We start from the raw sequence: 12,356 nt of genomic DNA on the forward strand, positions 1-12,356 counted from the left end.
AATGATAGTTCCGCAGCCTGATCGCTCTTCCTACATATGAAGTGATTTATAATAGCTTCATAACAACGTGCGGGAGGGGGGTAATATTTTTTTTTTGCTATCAGTATTTTAAACATAATTGGAGCAGCAGTTTTACATTGGTTGATGGAAATGTAAAAAAACCTTGCAACGGCTGGAATACAAACATGTTGAGTTGAACACATTCAGTAGAACTGTGGAAAACAATGTTTCAAGATGAAGACCTTATGGAAAAATAAGTTTGTTTTAAGTTGTAGAGAAACCAGGGGAAGTGGGATGATAGGGAAAAAACATGTTAGCTCTCTCAAGATGCTGTTGGAAATGCTAACTGCTTCAGCTTTTTCTGAATTTATGTTTACACCAGCTAACCACAAACTTTAACCTGATAATGTTTTTTTTTTTTAATTGCAACTGAATTTCTTTACCATTTGCAGGATTTAAATGTTCAAATAGCAAAAACAGATATTGAGCAGATATGGAACCTTTTTTGTAATAATTTGGATGAATAAATCACATTACATAAATGAAAACTCAAACATAAAATGTAAGGACTAACACCTTAGTAAAATAGATTACACATAACAATTTTCCATAGTAATAGACTTTTATTCAAGGTAGTTTCTTCTGCAAGACAACAAATTAACTTGTAAGATCAAGTTCACAGAATCTAAAAGCAAATCATTTGGTTACCACGCAAGTATAGTTCTTAAAAAGCTTTGAAAATATCTCACATTAAAATGCCAACCATGTTTGGTCATCTAAGAATGGATTTCAAAGTAGAGGGGAAAGTTTTTATTTGGGAATGCACAAGTTAGAGATTCCAATGGCTGAATACATAAAAAGGTCAGGAAAATATATCTTTGCATGTAAGAACTAAACAGGTCTTTAAACAAAAGTTTCAGATACTTTATCAATCCCTGACAACCAAATATGGAAAAAGGGTTTAAAACAGACCAATCCCCAACACGAGCCACCTTCCATCCCAACAGAAAATCTGCATCCTCAATACTAATAACAAAGTATTTGCCATTGCCTAATGGCTCAGAAGTTTGATTTCTTACGGCAGTAAAATGAGTCCAGTTCAGTAAAAAAAAATGCAAATACATTTTATTTCAACTATTAACCACGGAAGATAGGGCAGAAAATTAGGACGTTTTTGGATAAGACAATTACTAGGTTATCGGACAGATGGTAACAATTCACTGACCCAAACAAGCAGCCCGTTTGACTGTCATGTGAGCAAGTTGTGAGAATTTATACAGCAGTTGTGTGGCAATCAACAGTGGAATGAGTTGCCAGTTAACTGCATGTTTGTAAGAATGTTACAATAAGCAAAAGTAAACTGCGTTTCCTAAGAATCAAAACATTTCAGACATATTAAAAACCAATGTTGACTTATCAGTTGTTTTTGAAAGATTAACTAACTTATCATTCTAGAACTAGAGGTCTTTAAGTTTGCCAATTTCTGATATCAGTACAGAAAAGTTGAAAAAAGGTTTTAAATCAATGTTCCATTGTGACTGTGCACCCAATGCAGGTCCCAAACAGTTATTTAAAGAGCTTGTGATGAATTTATTAACTGAAGGGCAATAAAGCTCAATTTTCCATAAATATCACTAAATTGGGTGCAGTTCCATTTCAACAATTAGAGGAGCAAAACCACAGAAAGTAAACAAAGCCAGACTGAACTGTTAATGGAATTATATCAATCATTTTTTTTATCAAGTTTCAATTGTGTACACAGAAGCATAATTGCAATCAGAAGTCTTTGTAACTGCAGCAAAGTTACGATCACCCACCTATGCAGACTCAACATTTCAATCTCAAATGTGGATTGCATGTAATTTTTGTAACATGCAATGTTAAGCTTTTTTCATTAAGTATTTTCTTTACACTGTCAGCATCCTAATGCTACTCAACACCCAGTAATCACACGCAAGTTTTTTTCTCATCAAAACACCAAAGCATTCGGCACAATGGAACACTTGTCCCTCCCAAAAAATCATAGGCTGATGTGTTACCTATTAACAAAAGCAAAAAACTTTAGCGACTGATATGAATGGAGTTAAATGTTATGAAAGGTGTCACATAGAGATATAAATCTACAAGATTTGCTGCTGGTGCACATCTCCAGGTTTTTCCCAATTATGCTTTAATCTGAAATTACTGGAAGTGGATTTGGAAAAATTGCAATGAGGGAGGGGAGGGTTTTTAATCTGACAGTTGGTGTTGTGGGAAGCAAGATGCTGGAGCAACACAGCAGTGACAGTTCACAGCAGATCAACGCGGCGATAGTACAGGAGGTAGGCTGTACGTTCAGCAGAGGGCTTCACAACATGGTACTGGTTTATCACTTTGACTATCTGGTCATCAATACGCAGCCAGCCATTAAGACCAATGTGGAAGACATCAGTGGTGTAATGTCCACCAGTTGCACTGTTTCCATGGTGATAGACAACTGGAAAGGAAAGGAAAACATGGTGAGACCCTAAAAACAAGACACTCTTTTAAGTAACATTCAGCAATCAACAGCAGTAAATATTCCTTAGTTGATCTTTTCCATTTTCACACTTAGTTAACAATGCTTTTTTTTTAAAAAAATCAAAGCCAGTGGGAAACGTGACCAAAAGACAATTCCCACTGAAAGGATTGAACGTTGTTAGTTTCAGTTGTAGTTCAGACAGCCTAAGAATTTTTGGATGAGTGTCCCAGATGTTCTAACAGTAATAACATAACATCTATTTAAATAAATAAATGTGAGAACACTACGGTCAGTTCAAGCTTTAGAAGTTCCATAGGAAGTTAAATTCTGTACAGAACTGAAGTCACATGAAGACTTACACAAACATCTTAACATCCTAATTTTGGGCATATGACAACTTACTGTTCATGTGTTCGACAAATCATCCCCTGGTTACAGCAGGGTCCATTCCTGTGAACTGTTCGTAAACTGAACAGTTCAAAAGTAGGACTTATGGCCACAAGATGTATGCAGCCCTGCAGCGGCCGGCAAATCCATCCCGCTCATCTCCCAAATACTCGTTCGTATATATAGGCAGTACATAAGTAGAGTGGGAACCAGAAAATTAACCAGAATAACATGGAACTGCAGACGCTTGTTTATACCAAAGAAAGACAAAATCCTGGAGTAACTCAGCGGGTCGGACAACATCTCTGGAGAAAGAGGATAGGTGACGGCTTGGGTCGGGACCCTTCTGCAAGGGGGGTGGGGGCAATGAAAGCTGGAAAAGTGAAGGGGTAGGACAGATCTGGCAGGTGATAGGGGATTTTGATAGGCAGATGGTTGGACAAAGGCTAGAGGTAAAACGACAGATTTGAGTCCATAAAGGACAAATAGTTGTGAATTGTGAAACGCAAGGGTAGAAAAGTTGTGAATTGTGTAGCTATTGGAAGGGATGCAGGTGATTAAATGGAAACTATGCAAATCATGAGCAACATGGTAGCCGTGCTAGTTTTGAGCTTGATTAACTTTGTTTGCTCATATATTAGGTTATCAGATTCCCAAGCTCAAAACATCTTTATTCAGATAACTAGATGCATGGTAAATTGGTGTAAATCATATTACTTACTACCTGTGGGATAATATATATTCATTCACATACTTATAAAAATCATTTACAGTCACTGTTTACTTTTTAAATAGCTATAAAATGAGAATTTAAGGGAAGCCGGTGTGCTGGTATTACCCATGCCCAAACAATCTTGCAGACATTTGCATGCTGGATCATTATATTTAAAGTCAATTAAATTATGTAAATTAGTCTATTAAATTTGACGTAAATTAAATTTTGTGCTAACTTTTCCACAAAGTTCAATTAACCTTCTAGCTTAAAGGAAGACACCACCGAATAATTTGAAAAGGCTCTAAGATTAGCCAACCCGCATTTCTAATACTATTAGTTTCGCATTTCTAATTCTATTAGAAAGCGAAGTCTTCCACTGAAAAATTGAGGCAAACCACAAATGGCATTAGGGAAACTAATAATCATTTGGCAGATGTACCTAAAAAAGTAGTATGATGAGATGACATGAGTGAGATCAAATTTCAATTAGTTTCAGTGGCGAATGTAACATCTCCAAGTTTGTGGATGACACAAAGCTGGGTGGCAGTGTGAGCTGTGAGGAGGATGCTATGAGGCTGCAGGGTGATTGGATAGGTTGGGTGAGGTTTGGTGGCAGATGCAGTATAATGTGGATAAATGTGAGGTTACCCACTTTGGTGGCAAGAACAGGAAGTCAGATTATTATTGAATGGTGTCAGATTAGGAAACGGGGACGTGCAACGAGACCTGGGTGTGCTTGTACATCAGCATGCAGGTACAGCAGGCAGTGAAGAGAGCTAATGGCATGTTGGCCTTCATTGCAAGATGATTTGAGTTTAGGAGCAAGGAGGTCCTACTGCAGTTGAACAGGGCCCTGGTGAGACCACACCTGGAGTATTGTGTGCAATTTTAGTCTCCTAATTTGAGGAAACACGTTATTGCTATTGAGGGAGTGCAGCGTAGGTTCACCAGGATAATTCCCGGGATGGCGGGACTGACATATGATGAAAGAATGGGTCGACTGGGCTTGTATTCACAGGAATTTAGATGGATGAGAGGGTGATCTTATAGAAACATATAAAATTCTTACAGGATTTGACAGGCTTGGTGCAGGAAAAAAAAAATCCTGATGTTGGGGGAGTCCAGAACCGGGGGTCACAGTTTAAGAATAAAGGGTAGGCCATTTAGGACTACGATGAGAAAATCTTTTTCACCCGGGTGTGAATCTCTGGAATTCTCTGCCACAGAAGGCTGTGAAGATCGATTCTCTGCCACCGAAGGCAGTGAAGGATGTTTTCAAGTTAGATATAGCTCTTAGGGCTAAATGAATCAAGGGATATGGGGGAAAAAGCAGGAACGGGGTACTGATTTTAGATGATCGGCCATGATCATATCGAATGGTGGTGCTGGCTCAAAGGGCCAAATGGTCTACCGCTGAACTTATTTTTCTATGTTCTATGTTTCTGTATGGTTTAAACTACCTTTTACTTTTGTAAATAGAGGATGTACAAAGCAACTCTGCACTTGAAATCAATGCAAAGACCAAATAGACTACTGACTCACCAAAGAAGCCGACACTGATTTACAAACTCATGACAACTCCATAGCAAACAGTAGCTATGATCACGCACATGGGGGGAGATAGAGTTCTGGGCCAAGCAAAGTACTACAGGTGCACAACCTTTTATCCGGTGTTCCAGAAACCGAAAAGCTCCAAAAACCAGCCATTTTTTCCAGATGTCGTCTGCGCACCAAAGCTCGCGTTTGGCGCCAAACTTGACCCAAAACGACCCACGGTCAACCCAGGTCTGTACTACTGTAGCGGTTGCCTCCTCCCTGGAGACCTGGAGACGCTTAAACATCTGTAAATCATTGCTTAAATGTTAGTCAGTTAGTTTGGAGGGCTTTTATGTGAAGGGGGGTGAAGGGGTAAACTTTAATTCTTAGTCCCCTACCTGGTCGGAGAGGCGGGGAGCGGTCAATGCCTTACCAGGTCGCTGTGCAGTAAGCTCCGCAGCGCTGTGGCCGGTCTGGCCGCGGGCGGCGCCGGTTGTAGCTCCGACCCCAGCAACTCTACCCCTGGCTGCGAGGCGCTCCAAATCCAGCGCGGCCCGCGGCCGGACGCCCCAGGTCCGCGAATGTCAGGAGTCGGCTGCGTCGCAGCGCTGGGATACCAGCGGGGTGCGGGCAATGCCTTACCGGGTCGCTGTGCGGTAAGCTCCGGAGCGCTGTGGCCGCCGACACACAACATCGCGGAGCGTCGCTGGATTTGGAGCCGCGCAGCCAGGGGTAGAGTTGCCGGGGTCGGAGCTCCAACCGGCGCCGCCCGCGGCCGGACGGAGCCCCCAGCTCCGCGGCTCCAAATCCAGCGACGCTCCGCGAATGTTGGAAGAAGGCGGCCACAGCGCTCCGGAGCTTGCCGCACGGCGACCCGGTAAGGCATTGCTCGCTCCCCGCTGGTATCCCAGCGCTGCGATGCCGCCGACTCCCGACATTCTCGGAGCTGGGACGTCCGGCCGCGGGCCGCGGGCCGCGCTGGATTTGGAGCGCCTCGCAGCCAGGGGTAGAGTTGCCGGGGTCGGAGCTACAACCGGCGCCGCCCGCGGCCGGACGGAGCCCCCAGCTCCGCGAGGTTGGGAGTCGCCGACCAGGTAGGTAGGGGACTAAGAATTAAAGTTTCCCCCTTCACCCCTACACCACCACCACCACATAAAATCCCTCCAAACTAACTGACTAACATTTATGCAATGATTCTCCCGGTCTCCGGGGAGGAGGCAGCTGCTCCAGACTTTTCAAGCCGCCCGCGCTACCTACCTAATCTACGCTAAAAATCTTCCATTCTGAAATCCGAAAATGTCCGAAATCCGACAAGTGTCTGGTCCCAAGGCTTTCGGATAAAAGGTTGTGCACCTGTATCATTTTTCTCTGTGGTTTGGAGAATTTACAGGACATTTTACCCTTCTTATAAAACTGCAATAACATTCCATGAACACCAAAACAGAAAGTTAAAAGTAAAAATCACCTTGATGTGAAATGAGGAGCTAATAATAATAATTCAGATTTGCATTCATGTATGCATCTAAGAATCAACTAAATGCATCCAAATACACATTTCAACAATAAAAACAGTTCAATAATGCTTGCCGATTCCATAGGGCCACTGCAACAAATTACTAAAATCACTATCCTCTGGTGAACTTTTTCCTCAACATGCACTGCTACACCACCATTAATTACCACTATCGCTCCATCCCTGGCCCCTATTTCAGCCCGTCTGATCATCTATCAGTTCTGCTCCATCTGGTTTACAAATTGAAGCACAAGGCACCAACATAAAGAGTAACATTCGTCCTCAATCTTAAGTTCTCCAATGATACCACTGTTGTCAAGCCAAAACATCAACGACCCTGAGACAAAGTACAGGGAAGAGATCGAGAACTGTGCGACATGATGTCAGGACTACAACCTAGCCCTATTCATCAGATAAAAAGGAAGCAAGGGAGAGAACACAACCCTATCCCCATCCAGGGAGTTGCTGTAGAGATGGTTGACAGCTTCAAGTTCCCAGGCATCAATATCACCAATGACCTACCTAAGGAAACTGAAGATCTCAGAGAAAACCATGCAGCTCACGGGGGGAACATACAAACTCCTTACAGACAAGCACCCGTAGTCAGGATCTCTGGTGTTGTAAGCCAGTAAATCTACGGCTACACCTTGCCACAGGTTAGACGCATTTCACATGAAAATAGATGTATTTTGACTGCCGGAACCCGCAGGGAGTGACAACCCAGGGAGACGTCCGTCTAGCACTGGAGAAGATGCACGCCATGGTCAACAAACACCAGACGTCTTACCCCGAGGCATTTACTACCATGGCTCTGACCTCTCTTCCATCGAGGGGATCTATCGCAGTCGCTGCATCAAAAAGGCTGGCAGCATCAAGGACTCACACCATCCTGGCCACACACTTATCTCCCCACTACCTTCAGATAGAAGGTACAGGAGCCTGAAGACTGCAACGACCAAGTTCAGGAATAGCTACTTCCCCACAGCCATCAGGCTATTAAACTTGGCTCGGACAAAACTCTGAACATTAATAGCCTATTATCTGTTTATTTGCACTTTATCAGTTTATTTATTCATGTGTGTATATATATTTATATAATGGTATATGGACACACTGATCTGTTCTGTAGTCTTGCCTACTATGTTCTGTTGTGCTGAAGCAAAGCAAGAATTTCATTGTCCTATCAGGGACAGATGACAATAAACTCTCTTTAATCTTGAATCTTGACCTTGGCCCTGTCCACCACAAGCTCATCACTTCCTTCCATCGAGTTCATCTTCATGGGTGTGCATGGTGTAAGGCTGGGAGTATTGCCATGAATACCCACCACCCTGGCCATTCCATTTCCCTCTACCTTCTGGTTGAAGCACAAGAGCTTGAATGTCCAGATGTACAGAGTTAAGGGCAGCATCTGCCTTGGTGCAATCAGACTCTAGAAACAATTACCTCTTTCACACCTTCTTCCTAGAGATGCTGTCATATACTCCCACTCTTAACTATCTATTTCGGGCTTTCTGTTACTGTACTTCAAATTATTTTATTACACTTGTGGATTGCACTACAATTTTGTATCATTCTGCTTTTTTACACTCACTGTTGTATTTACTGTTGTGTTTATCACTACTGTATGTATACTGTTTACTATGCTTCATATGAACAAGGGATTTCATTGCCCTTGGTGCATATGACAATAAACAAGAAACTAACTAAACAAATAGAGCTTGAGCTAAACATTGTGAGATAAAGTCATCTTTATTCACTAATAAAAACTCAGTTCATATTTCATGGCATCATAGTTCCAGTACTTTTCCTCATTTTCTATTTACACCTCCTCCTGACAAATTAGCTCCATTTACTCTTGTCCTGATCAGACATTTTTGTTCTCCCCACTCTTGCCCTTCATCTGCAACTTAAACAAGCCTGTTGTTAAAATGTTCCTAGTTTTGAAGACCTATCTGAAAATTATGTTTTGTCATCAACAAATCATGTCCAACACGAAAAATATTTGCAACATTTTCTGCACTCGCACCTCCCTCACATTTCACAAAGTAGTTACATGGAAAAAACAAAGTCTCAGGACCAATGTGTAATCTTTGCTGAATTAAGACTTCCACATGGATGTTATTTTTGGGCTTATAGCACCAAAGTGGAATAAAATGAAGACCCAAAGTGTGTGCAAATGCTGGAATCTAGAGCCAAAAGCAAACCACTGGAGGAACTCAGAGGGGTTGGCAGCATCTGTGGAAGGAAATAGACAGTCGACATGTTAGATCGAGACTCTACATTTGATGAATTGTCTCCACCCAAAATGCAGATTGCCGATTTTCTTCCTTGAACTTACTGTATCAAAACCCACCCACTATCCTCTTTCTCCAATCATCATTCAACCATACCTTGACCCCCCTCTTTTTACCAATCCACAAATCACACACATTTCTCCCCTTAATTCCCAAATTAAGGATCAAACATCAATTGCACATACTGACGTATCTCAACTAAAATAGAATATTGGAGGCCCTGCAACTTGCCACTCCAACATAATCTTGGCACATAGGCTTAAGTTTGTGTGTCCTTGATTTAAGCTAAAGATCCCACAAGGGAATTCTTGGGATAAGAGGGTGACAGTACACCAATTTTTTATTTCTTGGTTTCCTGGTCCTCCAAAATATTCCAAATGAAATTTAAACTGGAGGTGGTAGAGCTGCTGCATCACAACATCAGATCCGGGCTCAATCTTGACCCCAGGTGCTGTTCGTATAGAGATAGCTCGTTCTTCATTACCCTGTGGATTTCCTCCGGGTGTTCAAGTATCCTACCACATTCCAAAAGGTATAAGGGTTTGGGGGTTAACTGTACAAGTCCCTAGTGTATAGGGAATTAATGTGAAAGTGGGATAACAAAGAACTAATGTGAACGAACAATTGATGGTTGGTGTGGACTCGATTGGCCGGAGGGCCCATTTCCATGCTGTATATTTCAATCATCAGTTCTTCAGTCATATATTCTTTTGTAATGTTAAATGGCTGGATGGTTTGGGTCTGTAAACCAAAGCTTTCTATGATGTACCTTTAACAAGGGTAATGAGACGATTGAACAGGGAACTTTACATGTGAAGGTCCCCAAACATTTAAAGGACCAACTCATGTGATGGTATTTGAAATCAATTGTGATATGAGGTTAAATGATATGAGCAAAGGAAACCATCTTGAACCCATGACAATGCAAACACCAGATTATGTTTGAAACATACACGTCATTTTCTTAGTCCTTTAGCACAACTTCTTCCCAATAAAGATCATGAGATGATACGGTATGCAAATCTCACAGCAATTTTGCAATCTTTAATGGTAAATACCATGTGCATGTCATCTTGTTCCTGTAAACATGTCCACTCTTTAATTTACAGATGGTCTACAGATGGAGCCAAAATCACACTAGCTTATTTATACTGAGGGAGAACTCCTACATTTATTGTAGAAAAATCTGTACAAAATTGATAATGCAATTAAAAAAAATTACCTGACCATGTTGTTCAGATTTTTTTTTTAAATGAGAGATATGAATCTACATGGATGAAAGTTATGCGTTCTGTCTGATTACGGTTGTAAAACGTTATAAATCATTTCTAATACAGAAAATTTCCAGTAATGCAAATTCTAAATTGTTGTCATCGTTAAAGACTCAACAATTTAAGATAACAAATCCAAATACTTTTAGCCATTTTTAAGAGGTAGTTTATGTTAGAATATAAAATGAAAGTACGACACTGTGCTGTTTATTTTTCTTAAATGCATAGTGTTATTCTAATGAGATCTTTATTTGAACAGCTAAACTTTTATTTCGGCAGCAGCACAATTGTCAAAATAAACAACTCCAAATTGTTTAAAGATTGTGAGATAGGAACTGAAGTAATCAGCAACAGAACAAAATATGTCATGTTATGCAATAACCTAGAATTGTTTAATACCAGTAACAAATCTGGCAACATCACATTTTACTTTTCATATGCTATTCTTTGATGATGACCTGGAAAATTCCACTTTCACATTACTGATTGTCATGAATGCCTTTTCAACAAACTTAAAAATCACTAGAATTTAAAAATATCCCTCAAATTCCATTGTGAAACCTTGTGCAAAAAAATCAACTTTTTTGGTTCTTTTAATTTCAATCTGCCATTTTAACATTTCAATCTTCAGTCCAGTCAGTCATCTCCTGCCTTCTCAGAGTTATTTCACCATGTGCAAAGGACAAGTCAAGAATGTGATGAATATAGTTGTGTAGACTCCTGCCTTCTCAGAGTTATTTCACCATGTGCAAAGGACAAGTCAAGAATGTGATGGAATATAGTTGTGTAGATCAGTGGAGCCCCCAAAATACGTGTGAAAGTTGCTACTACCCAGTTTAATAGAATAAATGAAAATTCACCTGCATGGGTTGAAAATCTACAATATTGCAGTAAATGACAAAGGCAGCATTTATGGCAAGAGAAAGATCAGGGGGAAACATAGACATAGAAACATAGAAATTAGGTGCACGAGTAGGCCATTCGGCCCTTCGAGCCTGCACCGCCATTCAATATGATCATGGCTGATCATCCAACTCAGTATCCTGTACCTGCCTTCTCTCCATACCCCCTGATCCCCTTAGCCACAAGGGCCACATCTAACTCCCTCTTAAATATAGCCAATGAACTGGCCTCAACTACCCTCTGTGGCAGAGAGTTCCAGAGGTTCCTCACTTATTAGAACTGGGAAAGAAAAAACAGATTTGAGTTGCAGAGGGTTGGGAAGGACAGATGGGACAAAGAGAACCTCTCTGACAAGGAAAAGCCCGGAATGGCATCAGGGATAACATATTAATGAAGCCATCATGATAGATCACTGGGAATTTCTAACAACGCTACATTTCACAGATTTTACATGATCCTCTGTTTGGGTACTCTCTCATCAACCTATCAACCAGAGGGTATCATCAACAGCTTATATCAGTGCTAGAACCTCATGTGATCAGAGATATTCCCTTTGACTATCCAACACTCCCGCACACTCTGACTTACAACTAGCATATTCTCTCTTTTGCGATTCTGATGAAAGGGGTCTTTGACTTGAAATGTTAACATTCTATCTTTCTACAAATGTTTCCTGACCTGAGTATTTCCAGCAATTTATTATTTTTATTTCAGTAGCTGTCCATCGCAGGTGCACTGTGCCTGCAACGAGTACCATCAACAAAATACAGTGCAATACTGGTCAAGGGACTCCCAATAACACTTCTATAACCCACATTCTCTTTTAAAGACACAAAGCCACGGGAAATATGGGAAAACCACAACACATAAGTTTCCCTCCAGTTTACACACTTGTGGATATCATTATTTTATTGTCACTTGTTTTAAATCCTAGAACTTCCTGACACCTACAGACAGCTTCACCACATGGAATGCTGTAGTTCAAGCAGCATTTATGACTCTCTTCACAAAAGCAATTTGATGCAAGCATTCAATGCTGACATTGTCAATAATTCCTGCACCCTTCAATAGAAAACCCTGTACAAATCCCAAGTGCCTCCGCATTTTTAACTCCTTGCTACTAAAGAATCATCCATATTGAAGAGTCTTTATCAGCACAAGATCCATAAATAGAATACTTCTGAAAAACTGCACATTGTCAATTTTTTGAAAAGTGGCAATTCAATAAAAGAAT

The 12,356-nt window shown here is 40.9% G+C and overlaps 1 protein-coding gene across 2 annotated transcripts in view; it reads right to left on the minus strand.

Annotated features, from left to right (window-relative positions):
- Positions 1-612: 612 nt before the first annotated feature.
- usp10 (ubiquitin specific peptidase 10) overlaps positions 613-12,356 on the minus strand; it is a 72,817-nt gene continuing 61,073 nt past the window's right edge. For both annotated transcript variants that reach the window (XM_055648917.1, XM_055648916.1), the window contains exon 14: positions 613-2,476. In XM_055648917.1, coding sequence (XP_055504892.1) covers positions 2,289-2,476 — 188 coding nt within the window. In that variant the 3' untranslated portion in view covers positions 613-2,288. The remainder of the gene's footprint in view (positions 2,477-12,356) is intronic.

Source organism: Leucoraja erinacea, chromosome 17 (genome assembly GCF_028641065.1).
Source record: "Leucoraja erinacea ecotype New England chromosome 17, Leri_hhj_1, whole genome shotgun sequence".
Taxonomy (NCBI): domain Eukaryota; kingdom Metazoa; phylum Chordata; class Chondrichthyes; order Rajiformes; family Rajidae; genus Leucoraja; species Leucoraja erinaceus.